This window comes from Astatotilapia calliptera, chromosome 10, assembly GCF_900246225.1.
Source record: "Astatotilapia calliptera chromosome 10, fAstCal1.2, whole genome shotgun sequence".
In the NCBI taxonomy this organism is placed as follows: Eukaryota; Metazoa; Chordata; class Actinopteri; order Cichliformes; family Cichlidae; genus Astatotilapia; species Astatotilapia calliptera.
The window spans coordinates 13,362,845-13,379,443 of record NC_039311.1 but is presented as its reverse complement, the minus strand read 5'-3'; the positions used below and the strand labels follow the sequence as shown (position 1 = coordinate 13,379,443).

At 39.0% G+C, this 16,599-nt stretch overlaps 1 protein-coding gene across 3 annotated transcripts in view; it reads left to right on the top strand.

Annotated features, from left to right (window-relative positions):
* LOC113030051 (serine/threonine-protein kinase PAK 3) overlaps positions 1-16,599 on the top strand; it is a 50,014-nt gene that overhangs the window by 22,054 nt on the left and 11,361 nt on the right. For all 3 annotated transcript variants that reach the window (XM_026181109.1, XM_026181110.1, XM_026181108.1), the window contains exons 2-5: positions 13,107-13,300; positions 13,439-13,539; positions 15,890-16,043; positions 16,167-16,204. In XM_026181109.1, coding sequence (XP_026036894.1) covers positions 13,129-13,300; positions 13,439-13,539; positions 15,890-16,043; positions 16,167-16,204 — 465 coding nt within the window. In that variant the 5' untranslated portion in view covers positions 13,107-13,128. The remainder of the gene's footprint in view (positions 1-13,106; positions 13,301-13,438; positions 13,540-15,889; positions 16,044-16,166; positions 16,205-16,599) is intronic.

The window sequence follows — 16,599 nt, the reverse complement described above, 5'->3', positions numbered from 1 at the left end:
GGCTATGCGATGAACAAACAGAACACACCACAAAGCTTTTTAACGCTTCGCACAGTTTCAGGGGAAACTATTTAGTGACCTTGAATACTTTGCTGGAATAAAAAAAAAAAAGAAAGCACTTGGGGAGACTGTTTCCACTCTTTCCTTCAGTCATTACAATTGGTACATCTTAGCCCTTTCAGTGGTACTCGGAGCAGGTGCACCAGCTGGCTTAGGAGGGAAATCATGCCCCTTTCTGCCTCCAGATGGCCCTCGGAAAAGCGCATCCATCCCACAATAGTGGATAAAACCCTGTGGTACCTTTTTTTTTAAACCTGACAATAATAAAACATGTGATGCTCACCTGTACTTAGACATGCTATGGGTTGTATAGAAAGTCAGGTCAGCAGTCTTTGAAGAAAGAAATGAAAGTATAGTTTGATTCTAAACTGAGACAAATTACCTGTTAGTCATGAGACTTTTTACCTGTAATAAGCCTGTAAAATGAAAAACTAGGTGTGTGAATGCTGCCTCTTGTTATTCTTTTTGGAATTCATGTTGAGGTTATAATTTACATTTAAAGATTCATGAATCTTTATTAATAGTGTTTTTATTTCATATAAATAAAACAGTGGATTACAACCATCTGCTCTGTTCAAGGATTTGAGGGTTTCCTACCTCAACCTCATACCAATTTGTAAAATGTTTTAGACATCTTGAGTATTTTGCAGTTTATACATTTAAGAACATAACAAATCAAGATTTTTGTTTAAATCTGTCGTATTGCTTTTACAGTAAAACATTTTCTCAGGTTGATCTGATATACTTCTATTAAGGATGAACATATTATACTGGGCATTTGAAGGTTTTCTTTTACTTTTATGGAAATCATCATCTTGGTTTTCTGAGAGCAGATGTAACCATAATTAGAAAAGGGGATGGAGTGCTAAGTTAGCAGCTAACCTTTACATGCTTGGTTAAATAACTGCATCTATAACCTTGACTGGACCTCACAGTAAGCCATAATATTTGTTTAATAATCATGTTTAAAATGCTGGATTAACAGATCCAGTTCACTGACTCAAATTAGTGGAGGTAAGACAGGTGCCCACATCAGTGTCCCCATTCAACCAATGTAGCCAAGCCCCAAATTTAAATCTTAACCTTCTGTCTGTTTTATTGTTGTTGGATTTTTTTGTATCAGGCCATTCCCGTAGTTTTGTCATTTTTAACAAAAGAAAGTATTAGGATTTGTTATTGAATTGCAGTGGGCTTCAAGTGGTTGCTGGATATACTGCACTTTTAGCACGTGCTTAATCTTTCAGCCCTGGAGTGTACTACTAAGTGTGAAGTAATCACTCAGTTGAAGATCAAAAGACCTGGACTGGAACCTCTCAAAAGAGATGCTCTCCGCCCTTGTCCCATTCAACTGTGGAAAAATTTGTTCATGGAGAGAACATGATCTCACCTGGATGCCATCCAATTGCCAGCTGTACTGGGCAAGTTTGAGCTAAATGGTTCCTGTAGCCAGGTGAACTTTCTATTCTCGTACTACTAGCAGAATTGAGCTGAGGTTTTACTAGTAATTTTTCTCTAGCAGATTTATAAATTAGTCCGGAACACAGTTCTTCTATCAATATTCCTTCTTACTCCCACTGTAGATGCATCAGACCAATAAGCAGAAGCATTTGAGTTTGATTTTTCTGTCAGTGTAAAGAAACTGATCCAAAGTTAACCGATGGATTTGGAGCAAACATTAAAAACAGTTGCCTATTGAAGCAGGATTTGCTTGCTTCGATGTAACCTCATGGTTAATCAATAACGATAAAGGTCTTAAATGTCGATTTTCAGTCATCAGAAACTCGTCTATTGCTAAGCTAAGTCTATTCTCTAAGTGAGGCTCATGCATCAAAGAAAAGCAGACTCTGACCACAACACAATTTTACCTGGAGGTGGGCTGTCAGGATGGGCTAAGAGAGGCTTTTTTGAATATGAGGAATGAGGAAGCTCATCCTGTTAGGGAAAGTATTGATCAGTTTGCTCTGTTATGTCATAAATGCCCATAAATAAACTACTAGTCATAGAAATGTGCTTTGAATACAGTTAGAATTTTCTGTCAGGAAGGAATTATCACATGTTAACAATGCTGCTTAGCTCATTTATACTGCTGGCAGTTCAGATCTGATAGAAATTTACCACCTGACAGGATAAACTGCTTCAATTAAAAAGTACTTCTGTTCCAGCTCATACAGAGAGAGCCACTCAAACTGTCATAACACACAGGGAACGGTAATTTTGTCAGCTCTGGCTGTTCACTAGTACTCGTAACTATAGTTTATTCAATTATTTTAGAAAGTGTCTTCTAACCTAATATTTTTTGCAATATTTACACAAAAATCTACAGCCAATGAGAAAAGCAGCACTGCAGGTTTAAGACATGACATGGTGTGTGTGTGTGTGTGTGTGTGTGTGTGTGTGTGTGTGTGTGTGTGTGTGTGTGTGTGTGTGTGTGTGTGTGTGTGTGTGTGTGTGTGTGTGTGTGTGTGTGTGTGTGTGCGCATACACACACTTGAGGGAACAGCACTCGAGCAGGTTCGCCAGAACTAAATATTAAATGACAGAGTGAGCTCTCAAGCCTCCCCAGCAGGGGAATTTGGGAAAGGATGGTGCTCAGTAAAATGAGAGTCATGCTGGAGTGTAGACTGTGGGGGTAAAATGAGCCTGCAGTTTCTGCTTTGTTTTAAATATGAGGATCGGTGTACCCAAATCTGTCAGGAGAGTGTTGTTTAATTGAAAGTAAGTGAACCAAAGGGATAATATTTGGTAATACCACTGAATCCTTTGAATGCGAGGGAATAAATTGGCTACTGAAGAGAAAATAAGGCAGGTTATATCATCGTGCCTTTGCAATCTAATCAGTGTTGTGCTAATTGGAATGGGACAAGATCAATGTAAAACTTAACAGCCAAGCAAAAGGGTTCATTGCAGTAATCTAATTTAGCAGCATAGGTGAGAATATTGTGCAATATTTCTTCAGTGTACAAATATAAGCACCTCAAAACTGAGTGATTTTATCTTCTTAGTTTTTATCTAAATGGTTTAGCTACTGGAACGCTTAATTTATTCTTGTCATTTGCAAAAAGTCAGATATGTATGATACGCATACTGTCCAATTTACATTAATTTAATTAATAGTGATTTAATTTACACTGATTAGATACAGTTTCAGTTCAAAGTTGGGAATCCTTTGGAAATTTTTACATTTCTGCCTAAATGTGACACAAACCGTGAACATAACTTTCATATATCGGAAAAGTAGCAAAACAACCCAACTAAACTGTGGTGGGGCGTGGTCTGCGGTGCCGTGCAGGGAGGGCTCATGCACCTGCGCGGCATCCCCAATTACGCCCACCGACCTACATAATTGTGTTGTTGTGTGTTACGGTAGTTTTTTGTGGTGTGATTTGCAGCTGACAGCCGAGAGCTGCAGCTAGAATAAATAGAATGGCTCTAACACCGAATCTGTGGTCCTGCCGTGTCTCAGTCACGCCACATAAACAAATGAAATGCGAGTAGAAACGAAGCAAGTAAACGTCGACTGTTGACCGTTAGTTTGATGGTAAAAGTAGAATCAGGTGTTAGGGTGCTGCCTGTTTTTAAATTAAAACAAACATGTATCTAAGTCTGATCTTCAAAACAATCAAAGGAATAAATCATGGCATCAACAAGTGAGATTTATTGATTTTCATCAGTCTGAACAGGGTTACTTAATAAAACAAGACCAGTCACATTTCGTGTGACCTTGACATTGATCAGATTTTCACCAAAATTAATCAGCTCAAGCTGTTATTAATATCTGCCGTCACACAAAATTTGAACTTGATATCTTGAAAACTGTGAATGCTAAACTGCTAACAAACAGACAGAGAGACAAACATATTGCATGCTCCCTCCCTTCGGGGAGAGAAAAAACATTTGGAGCAAGGTTATTATAGTTAACTGAACGCTAAAACTTGATGTGAAAAAAACATTTGAACTCACTAAAATAAAAATTAAAACTGCTTTCAAACTCAAGACCACTGTTACCCTCCACAGGAGTGGTTTAATTTAAGGAACCGTGGGTAATCTTTAAGCAACTAAAAGCCTCTCTCAAGTTAGCTAATGGTCATATTTGAGTCCACTATGATGAGAAGACTGGATTAAATGGTATATCTGACAGGGTTGCAAGGAGAAAACCCAGAACTTCACTAAAGGAACAGTGGTTTTCATCTTCTGTCTGTTAAAGATCGCATGAGAAAGCCAGAAACATATTGGAAAGCCTTTGTCGACAGATGGGAACGAAAGGAAAACGTTGCATTTCCTGCAAAAGAACCTCAACCTTGGTGGTGTTAGTGACATGGGTTGGGTCTGATTTTACTGCATCTGGGTCAACGTGGTTTGGATTGTTCCTAAAGAGGAATACGTGAAATTCTTGTTCTTCTACCAATAGATATATTGTGAGAGGAACCTGAAGGGAAGAGTTCATGTCAGGAAAACCCCAAACATCCCAAATTTGAATGCGCCCGAGCATTAGAACAGGATACAGTTCCTGGAAGCCAAAGTGCAAGGCTGCATTTAGTTTAACTGCACAATAGGACATACAGTACTCGACATACTAAAGAGCTATTCTTTTTCTGTACATACATATGTATATAAGTAGCATTTCCCACAATTGATAAATGACCGGGTGTAATATTTTCATTTAATTTGTTTAATATTTATAATTTCTTTCCTATACATGTGGTTTTGTAGACTATGATCGGATGAAACAAGATCATACTCTGGCTCGTGTCTAATAATAGGTCAGTGATCAGAGATATTTCCAAACTGTGCTGTGCATTTTAAAAAAAGAAGAAGAAGGGAACAGAGAGCTCTATTACAAACACTGGATTGAAGTAAAACACCACGTTCTGTCTTAGAAAAGCTACTTGGATAGAAAAATATACTGTATGTGCATCAGCTGTGTTTCAGACCTCAGATCTCTGTGTTAATGGACATTTGAAGTGCTATTTCAAAGTGTATTTGAAAGCTGTTTCATTCATTTACTTTTTCCTTTGATATTGTGTAATCATGCTCTAGTTGGCATATTATGAGCGGGTATAAGCCTTTTTACTCACACGATTAAAAGATGTTCATAGCTTTCCCCCAAGGCGCGTGTATCCCCTAAAAATAGATGTTTTTTTTGTTTGTTCCAGTGAAACATGTGATTCTTTTTACCCTGGAAAAATAAACAAATGAAAGAAGTCTCACTCTTTGTGCAGGGAGGCATACTTTTGAATATGTTGTAAACCTGTCATCAGGCTCTTGATCAGGTATGGTTATTATATTATGGAACTTATATTAACTGTATTGGCATGACTATTAGAAGTGTGACAACATCTTTCTACATACAGCCAAACTTCCCCCACTGAAACATGAAACGAGGAATAAATTTGCACACCTCTGTCTCACCTGCCACCTGTTACAATAAAAGTGTGTGAGGCAGCTGTGACTTGTCCCTTTCATGAACCAGACGTTGGAGCTGTATGCAAAGCAGAGTTACAGAGTGTTGCAGTAGAAGCTTTAAACCAAAGAAGTGAAGCTTCATTTGACAAAAGTTGAAATGTCAGAATTTCTTTTGTGACTCGGGAATCAAGTCGCTGTCATGAGTTTTAGATGTGCTTTTGATGCTTTTACTTTTTCTTTTAAATGTTGAACAGTATTACATTAAATTGTAAAATTCACTTTACTAATGCAGAACAATAGAAAGTAAGAGCTGTAGTTTGAACATTTGCGAGCTTTAGAGGTGCTTGTGTGCGCATTTTGTTACTTTTAAGAGAGTGCACCCACTATCAATTCCAAGGTTTTACATATCACACATCATATATCCATTTTAATACAACCATGTCATTCTAAATTCAGTAAAAAGCCAAAATGCTGAAACGGTGTGTGCAAAAAATCAATAAATGGAACAAAAAAGAATATTTACCTTTACTGTTTCAGATGTCACCACTTATATTCTCTGTTGGATTTCACCAAACATGATACTGTGCTATATCCAAACATCTCGTGCCAGCTCTCAAGCACGGTGGTGAAGCAGTGATGATTTGAGCTTGTTTTGTAGCCACACGGTACCTTGGATGATCTGATATCCTCGTGTTGGTGTTGTTCCCAGACCATCATGAAAATGTTGTTCCAGGTTCAACATTGCAAGTGACCAATCACATTTTTGTGACGTTATTCTTTTGCGCGCCAAGCCATTCATGCATTTATGAAATTCCAATGTTGCAAGGACAATATCAATTCTGCTTACTGTTTATTAAAGGGTTACGGTTAGGGTCAGGGTCCGTTGATCGGCGGACAGAGGCGGTTTCACGCAGCTTTATTACAGTTTTTTGTTTTACGCCGGTTTTTCCCGAAGTCGCAAAAGTATGACGTCACAACATTCTGATTGGTCACTTGCAATGTTGATCCTGGAACAACATTTAGTATGATGATCTGGGAACAACACCAACACGAGGATATCAGATCAACCCGGTACCTTGCAGTCACTGAGTCCATGAACACTTTTTACCAAAGTATTCTAGAGCCTTACAGCTAAAACTTAGCTCGAGTTGAGTCATAACATAGGCCAGTGATCCCTCAAACACTAGCAACTGTACAAAATGATGGCTGAAAAAGAAAAGAATCAAAGTGGACCGGTCAAAATCTAAACCTCAACCTGATTGAAATGCTCCCTTAATAGAGCTATGTATAAGCACGTGCCTGTAAACCTTAATGAACAAAATTCCCTTTTTTTCAAAGACTGGTTCTGCAAGCAAGGTTTAGAAGAGTGTGCTTACACACATCATTTCAAGTTCTGTTTACCTTATTTTAAGACCTGGTTAGGATGGGATCATTTGTTAGGTCCTGATATGTAAAACCTTCGAACTGACAGATGCCGTACTGTGTTTTTACCATGACTGTAGCTGTGTGCCTTTGCTTCCTGTGCTTATGTTGAGATAAACAATCTGCTGACTGCATTATCACATGTCCCTGTTCAGACATAGGAGTGGCACCAAGCTTCTCATCTGTCTGCAACAAACTGTCAGAAAGTGTTAATGTGGATGACAATCCAAGAACTGCCAAAAATAGGTTTTTAACTGTCAGTGTCAGTGCCTGAAGAAATAAGGATTTTCTGACTTACCTATTTACTGAAATATTGTACACCAAGTTTCAAAGCATAGTCACAGCCTTGTATTGATAAATGAAAACAGCCATTAATTTAGTTTGACCACGAGTCCTCTTTAACAGACATGAATGTCAGACATCGCTTCCCCTGCCCCCCAGTTGAAATGTAAGGGGATGACATATGGAAGCGGGCTACATGACTGCGGGTTTTCTTCTGATCTTGAGGGTCCAGCCACGGGGGAGACGGGCATTTGTGTAGTTACATGTTGACAGCTGTTATTGTGTGACACTGTGTGCGTCTGTAAAGTGAAATTTATCTGACCCTGTGTTTATAAAATGCAGAGTAAAAGTTCTGTACAGATGGAGCAAATAACAATGATGATGTGCAGCTTCGAAGTATCCCTCCTTCCTCCTTATCTTTTGACCGTCCTCAAGCTGTCTATCCCATCCCAAGTAATCAGCATCCTTCATAGAAGGACAGCCGAAGCCAAGTCAACCAGAGAGCGTGTCCTAATCAGGGGCATGGAGAGCTGAGCTTATGGAGCCCTCCCCCCACTGTGGGGCCATTACTGGGCTGCCATGGGCTCAAGATTAGAGCCTCTTCCTGTGGTTAGCCATTCAAATTCAGCATTAATGTTTGAAAGAGCAAGGAAAATGCCTACTCTTCATGGATATATCAATATTTTATAGAAGAGAAATGTGAAAACATCTCCAGTAATGTCTGTGCTGGTTTAGTGTTTTATCTTATTTCTTTTTAGGAGGCTTGCACATTTGTATATCGCTGTCAAAATGTCACATTTTTCTAAAGCAAGTCAAAAAGGATGACGCTGGGGGTGTAACTTCTGTCAAATTAACACGTCATGGATCATTGTTACAGCTGCACTTCTCCTCTTCTGCATTTTGACTCAATTAAAAGTGAAACGATGGAAATCTGTCTTACAATCCTTTTTTCCCCGTTGCTGGTGTAGTCCAGCCTCGTACCAGTAAATTCAGTATCGGTAAAAGTCATTTGTACACTTGATGTATAAGAGACTGGGCTGTGTGTGTTTCAGAAATAGTAGCTGCTTGTTTCAGGGACAGTGTACTTACTGACTGCTTGCCTGCCTGTCAGTCTGCACAGTAAATAGGTCAGTGTTTTATGTGAGCGAAGAATCGGTAATGTCTGGGCCTTCATGAATCTGCCATCTTTAGCCGTTCAGCAGAACTGCCGGCAGGAAGGTGATAAGCTAAACAGCCATACAGCATTAGAGACCACATTTAGATTTGTAATATCTAACTGTGATGCTGCTGCTGCTGTTTTTGTTTGTTGTGCTCACTCACGACTGCCTGTCATTAAAATAAACAGAAGCATCCCGAAGAGGGTTTTGGGGATTTTTTTTTTTAGCCATCATTCAGCCACGTTGCTTTCTGAGGACAGTTCTTTCCTAACGTTATCATATTTATGAGCACTTCAATGTTTTTATATAAGTGGTGTGTGCTCTCGAGGAGGACACGAGTATTGATGAAGCAAAGGAGCCCTTTCAGACAGGTACTCGTTTCTAATAATCTGACAATATGTCAGCTTCACGTGTGACCGTGCACCTCTGAAAATTTGCCACAGTAAACCCACTTTTACTTTTGTGACATCACTCTGCCCAAACTGCTCGCAGAAGTTCCTTTAAATTGGTTTATTATTGTGTGCTGGAAAAAGTCTGAACAGATTCATCAGCTGTTCTGTAAATTGTCATCATCAGAGTGCAGACGACCCCGCTCATGTGCGTTTTAGTCGTCAGAGACACACCGACCTCTCCAAAGCCACCTAACTCCATCCATATATGTTGCTTTCTCCCACTCACTCTAAAGCTTCACATCTATTACAGTGACATATTTTTTTTAACTAAACCTTTACATTACAGCAGGTATGTGACGGGTCAGGCTAATGAGACATAAGTAGTGACTGCAATCTGAAATTGGACAAAACATTAAAAGGAATAAGTCAGTGTATTGCTTCCAGCTGTTTCTATAAATATGCATTCCTGTGACTGTGTGTCATCCATGCTGATGATCAAAGTAACTATTAAAATAGTTTCACCAACACTTTTTTATATCACTGATGGGGACTGTGTAGGGTGTACCCAGCCTCTCGCCCTCTGACAGCTGGGATAGGCTCCATCCGCAGCCTGCCACTGTGAATTGCATAAGCGGATGGATGAGTTGTTGGGTAGAAGTCCATGTAACTGTATGTATTGTGAGCCCAATGCATCACGCATGCGTCATGGCTCCTTACTCCTCTGTTTAATAACAGAATGGCTATTAGAAGCCAACAGTTTTACAAATCCATGTCTGAAAAGGGGGAACAACTAACCCGACTAAACCTCAAGAACTCATTAGTTTTATGTTTGAAAAGTTCAAACTCTCCTGTCGTTGTTTGATGTTGTAACCACCGATTCTTCCCTCCATGTTTTCAGACCAGATATTGACTCGACAGATTAGAGCCCCATCGCTGTTGGCAGGTCTCGCTTGTTTAATGCGCACGTTACTGAATCCACTTCTGTGCGTGACAGTAAAAGCAGTGTGACTTCTATCGAAGCAAAACTGATAGCAAAAAAAAAATGATGTTAACGGATTAACAGAGGCTTTAGTCGCAGCTGTGTGAGTCTTAACAGGACAGGGATGTTTGTGTTTTTGCAATGATCCATAGACAAGGTAGACAGACAGCTTGGATGCCACTTTGTGACACTAAATCACTTATAGTGCTGCACTTTTTCACCGATTATAAAAAATTATACCCCGTGAACTCTCTTAATAGGATAGATGACAGACAGTCAGCCGGTCTGGTTATGGATCATTTAGAAACGATCAGTAACTGTGATTGAGAAGCAAAGAAAAGGATATGAGGAGGAAAAAAATCAAAAGCTTAAATAAAAGTTTAGATGTCAAGTTCAACAGTATTTCCACACTCGCTGTAAGCCTGGTGCCACAGTATTAAGCCATAAAGCTTAATAATCCCTGCGATCCTTCAGCTAAATTTGGCTGATTGTGTCAGATTGCATATAAAGGTTACCAAACCTTGTCTTCCTTATTGCCTGGACAGCCGTGCTGTATACACGCCCTGTTTCTTTAATGTGTCCACATTGTGAATTTCCTCTGTAAATAGCAGAGTTTTGTTGGGTTTTGTTGTCAGTGACACGCCCAAACTCCAACCTAAGCAAACCTGTTTTTTGTTGTCGTCTGGAGTCTCGCATGGAAAGCGCCAGCATAGTGCTCCCCCACCAGCAATATATCTCATAAGATCTTTGAAATGCGGTATTAAAATAATAGCAACGACATAGTGGCGTTTTAAAATCATAGTATGTCTCTGGAGCTGACTGGTTATTCAAAAATAGTCGGTGCCTTCTAGCTAAGCCAGATCAAAATCTAATTTCAGTTAACCGTGCTGTCAGGAGTGAGTCACTTTTTTTTTTTTTTTTTAACAGATCATTCTTGGGAAAGGGTGATTTAAAGGTTTCTCAGGGATTCAACTGATGTAACCTCTGTTAAAGGAAGATGCTGCAATATTATTTTTATCCCTATCTTCCAGTGGTGGAACGCTTCTTGTTTTCAGTTCTTGTTCATGTTCATGTTTTACATTTCAACTCTACATTCATCTACAGCGAGCTGGGCTGCTATTGAATGCCAGCAGTGTGCATGGGCTGATATTCGCCAAATAATTTCCGGCAGTCGTTGTTGAATAGTTAATCTAATTGAAAAGATCGCAGTGCGAGCTATCACGTCACTAGCAGAGGAGAATACCAAATGCTGTCTAATTAATTAGACATAAAGATTATGTTGGCAGCTTTTATCTCAGATCCATGTTTAATCTCCAAGCTTTTATTTAATGTAATATAAACTTTCACATATTTTGTAGTTTGTTTCTTACGAGTCATAAACTCAATTCCTTACACATTAAAGCATATTGGTAATGTTATGCAACGGAAGAACATGTTTAATGTTTAAATGGAATAATGAAATCTGTTTACTGAATCCGTTGGATGTTTACATTCAATCAGCAGTTAACAGGGAAACAGTTAATGATGATGTTGTTTTTGTGGGTTTTTTTGTTCTTAATCTGACATGTTTCTGAGGTAGTTACTGCACAGTTAAATAAACAAACAATGAGCATGTTTTGAGAAGCCTTGATTTGTGGTTCTGGTGTCCTGCCCAAACAGGTTTATGATGAAATGACACATTACTGACAAATCCCTTTCACAACAAGACAAGAATTTGAGGCAGCAGATGGAGATAGCCAGAGGTATTGTGTAATAACGCTGGTAACTGTCAAAATCTGATGAAACGGTGGCTTCTTATCATGTCGCATCGTTCCACTAATCAAGTTCTTTTATTCCAAACCAGTTCTTTTGGGACGTTAGGGAAGAGTGCAGCGTGATCTATCAAACTGTGCCTAGTGGAGGAGGAGATGGTTAAGTACAATTGTAAAGGCCACCACGAAGGCACGTGTGTGATTCGTCAAAGGCAAGGCTCGCTGTGTAAAAGCTTGAGAGCGTGTCTTTGTTCGCTTATGTAGGTCTCAAGCAAGGGGGCGGCCCACATGGATGGCCCGCTTTCTGGGATGCCTGTGCTGCACATCACATGATGGGCTTGGCCTCAGGGTGCGGCACTCAAGGAGTCTAAGATGTGTAGATGCAATGGGTAGATGGAAGATTAGAGCATGAGTGATGGAAATATTTACTCTTGCCAGATTCTCTGAGAATCAGTTCTTGGTTGTTGAGTCAACCTTTAAATCTAAATTAGATTTAAATCTGCCGTGCAAAATATCAGCCGTGTCCACATAGGAAGAATTAAGTGTACTAGTACTGTTACTTATATTTAACCAGGAAGTACTCCTGAAATCAAATCTCTTTTACAAGGGAGAAAATCAGAAACATAATCAGAATCCTTAAGGAAATTATATGGTTACAGTTGCTCCAAGACAATAAGGACAGTAACAGACTGAACTAAATGAAATAATACAATAGATTACAAAGCTACAAAATATAAGAAATAGCTGTAATATATAGAAATAGAACTTTTAAATATCAAGAAACATTGTGACTCCTTAAACCCTCAAGAAATTAATCAATTAGTTTTAATAATTATTACCTTATCCATCACTTGAAGGGCTGATGGTTTGGTCCCGCAATCACTCCACATACCGAAGTTTTGCTTACCAAGACACTGAAACTCCTGATGGCTGTTGGACTTCTTGCATGGCAGCTTAGCTGTTACTATAACACTATAGCACTGTAAAGTGCTTTAAGTACCACTGAGGTAGAAAAATGTAAGTGCACACCATTTGCATGAACATATTAATATAAAATACCACTGTGGATTGTTTTTTTACTGTGGCTTTTCTACTGTAAAACTGCCCCTTAAACTCCATGGCTTGCTCCTGACCTTAATAAAGATCAATCAGGCATAGCTTCTTCATGAAGTCATGCGCAGCCACAATCCTGGCAGATCAGCTGATCTCACTGCCAGTCCATATTAGATGGGGTGTGAGCCGATGGCCTACACGACCTACAATTTTAGCCTGTCCACGGGTGCTGTGCATCAGCAAACCGCTTTGCAACCCACCAGCTCCTTCTTTTCATGTTGTATCTGACTTACTCATTGTCATTACTCATTGGTGTTACTGATACCTGCTCCCTTTTACACAGCAGGTCTTGGTGAACCAGAACACCTAATATGTACTACAAATGGAAATAATGCTTTTGTGTATAAAAAATGGTATTCCTCAGTTTAGCAAACTTAACATTGTTGTGTATTATGCATAGGGCTAAGTGCAAGTGAAATTCAAAGCTAAGATCAGTGCAGAGGGTTTTTGTAGCTTTCATCACCTGCTGCTGTTTGAGTTCTTACTGATCTATACATAGACTTTTTCACACTGAGCTCCTACACCTCTCTCCTTCTCTCTTTCCCAGGGCATTGTGAGTGCTACTAAAGATGTCTGATAGTGTTGATATTGAAGAGAAACCACCAGCCCCCCCCTTGAGAATGAACAGTAGTTCCCGAGACTCTTCATCAGTGAATCACGCATCCAAACCGCTTCCAATGGCTCCTGAAGAGAAAAACAAGAAGGTCCGCCTGCGTTCCATCTTCCCCGGGGGAGACAAGAGTGAGTATCCTTCTCAACATGTCGCCTTCAGGCTCAGCAGCACATTGGATCACATGGTTTACTTGTTTCCTGTGTGTAAAGAAAAAAAATAGATGTTATAAATGAGCTTGTAAGCAGATTTTTGTCAATTTCCTTTAGCAAACAAGAAGAAAGAGAAGGAACGTCCTGAGATATCCCTACCCTCAGACTTCGAACACACCATTCATGTTGGCTTTGATGCTGTAACAGGAGAATTCACAGTGAGTATCGCTTTCACCCGATGATCAGGCATATAAATGAGGACAGATGTGCTTCTAAAATTCACCTCTCATTTGAAAGCAAACTTACAGGCACACATTTCAAAATTCACATTTCCCTAAATTGATAGAGTCAGCTAGTAATTAAATTTCCTCCACATAGGTTTGGTAATACAAGTGACCCGAATGACAATCACTCGAACCTATCAAGTGAAACCTGCACTTGATTCCTTCAGTGTTTCCTGGTAAATTACATTTTAGGTCCAGGTAATGCCAAAGACAATAGACTGTCTTTGGCATTACCTAGTTTGTGATTCAGTAGAGCAGTTCCAGCACAGATTTTTAAATGCAAAGGTAATTATTCTAATTATTTAAAGCTTTACAGATGTATGAATACAATTTACTACTCTGTGGTGAATTTTGAACAGTAAAAACTACAGTCTTGGGTAAAACTAAGTTCACCACATTATTCAATAACTCGGGGAACCACCTGTAATAGCAATAATGTGAAGTAATTGTATGTCTCTCACATCATTGTGGGGGAATTTTGGCCCACTCTCCTTTATGTTCCTTCATTTTACTGAAGTTTGCGAGCATTTAATTAAACGCAGCTCTATTAAGGTTCTGCAAAAGCATTTTATTCAGGTTGAAGTCTAGACTTTGACTTGGCCACTGCGACACCTTTTTTATTTTTTTATTTTTCAGCCATTCTCTTGTAGATTCATTGCTGTGCTTGGGATCATTGTCCTGTGCCATGACCCAGTTTCTGTCAGACAGCCTCACATTTGACTCTAGAATATTTTTTGCTATACCAGAGAAGTTTTTAGTCGAATTAATGACTACAAAACAAGCCCCAAATGTGGTGCTGTGCATTATGGCCAGGCATCTCCACGTTGGTTTCCCTTGTCCAAAGGACATTGTTCCCAAAGTCTTGTACTTTGTAAACCTAAACTATCCCGCCGTGTTCTTATTAAAGAGAAAAGGATTTCTCCTGGCAACCTTTCCAAACAAGCCATACTTGTTCAGTCTTTTTCTGATTGTACTGTCATAAACTTTAACATTTAACATGCTGAGGCCTGTAGAGTCTAAGATCTAGCTCTTAATTTTTTGTATGGTCTGACCTTGGGATGAATTTGCCAAATTGTGGGGCTGTGTTAACACACATTTGAATGCTCCAGACCAGCAAACTGCTAAAACTTGTGTTTTTTTATAGATGTGCTCACACTGGCTGATAACCAGCTCATCAAGTGCACTTTATTAGCAGCACCTGGCTGCATAACAGTTCTTTTGGAAGCAGTAAGGGTGTACTTATTTTTTCACAGGACCATGCGGACTCCTGTGTGTACAACAGTTGTTTTTATTGCACTCTTTGCATTTGGTTAGCATCCTTGGTGAGATTCTCGTTAATGGGAAAAGTATTAAAAAGATGCAGTAAACGATAAAAACAACATATTAACATATTCGTACACCCACTCACTCATAATAACAGAGATACATATATTGAACCTAGACTAGTTTGACAGTGCTGGGAATAAACTACTAATGCAAAGTCTAGTCTAGTCTGTCCTATACTAAAAAATAATTGTAGGAAGTTTGCGTCTTATCATCACAACCCTATAAAAACGTCCTTACACTAAGGATTACATATTCGGGACTATTTGACTACCAAATGTGCAGCACAGGACCAGTAACAAATAGTTCCTTGTTCATTTAAAAGCTATGTGCCTGTGACACACAGAGCTCTTTTAAGAGTTTTGAAGCAGCCACTTTTACTTGTTTCAGGGTTTTCAGGGAGAATAAAGTACATCGCTCTCGATTTTTCCCTTGATCTCCCTCCAAGTATGATTTCTTTTTTTTAACCTCCATTGCCAGCCTTTTTTCCTCCAGCAGCTGATTTGCTTTTAATAGTAAAAATGTGCATGAGTTTACAAAGCTGGCATGAAAGAAAGCCATTGTTGACGGATATTCACTTCCCATTAAAGATAAAAAAGAATTGTCTCAAAAGATTATTTTATGCTCCGAGTAAAGAAAGCAATAATGCTTTTATACTAACCAATTAAATACAAGGATAAAGCTAGCGGCTTTCTTTTAAAATTCATTTCTTATAAAAAGCTAATCAATTTTTGTTGTTGACTGGCAATATAAAGAATATTTATTTACATGGAATATTAAGGATCTTTTTATTTAATCGATGTGTTTCAAATTGTTGATCACTGAGCTTTAGTGATCAAATATACCATGACGTTAAAAAATGTGAGAAAAGCCTACATAAACATTTTGTGTTTCTCTCAGACACAGATTGATCCTTTTGTCTCGAGATGCTTTAACCTGTGGCCTCTGTCTCTTTGTAAAGGGCATCCCAGAGCAGTGGGCACGGCTCTTACAGACCTCGAACATCACCAAGCTGGAGCAGAAGAAGAACCCGCAGGCCGTGTTGGACGTCTTGAAGTTTTATGACTCCAAAGAGACCGTCAACAACCAGAAGTACATGAGCTTCACTTCAGGAGGTAATCTCACCTAAATACTCATGGAAAATGTCAGTTAGCGATATAAAAGGCTAAAAGATCTGCATCTAATACAAAAGATTTTCAGTATGTTGTTTTAAAAAAAATGTCTTCTTTTCATTTCAGACAAGTCAGCACATGGGTACATAGCAGCAAACACTCTGGTGAGTTCTTGTAAACCTTCTTTGGTCACTGTTTGTGGTTTTCTATGACTAAATAATTTATTTAGAAATCATAATCTAACAGAGTTTATGCCAGTTGCTCTCTTCATATCCCTGGACTTATTACGATGGTATATCAAATCTCTGACCCATAGCCAGAGCCACGATCTCTGCAACATTTTATTGCTTTCAAAAATGTCTGATTAATGGATGCAGGCAAATAAATTCTTATAACTTATCAGGTAAGTTGCAATATTAGGTGGTTTATTTCTTTGTCCTGATGCTCAGAGTATTAATGTGCCTCTCCACCTACACCCCAGTAAATCTTCATCACTTCACCCTCGCTGTCTCTTTCTGGGATTTTCTAGAATAGACCGTGTTACTTTAAGGCACGTTCT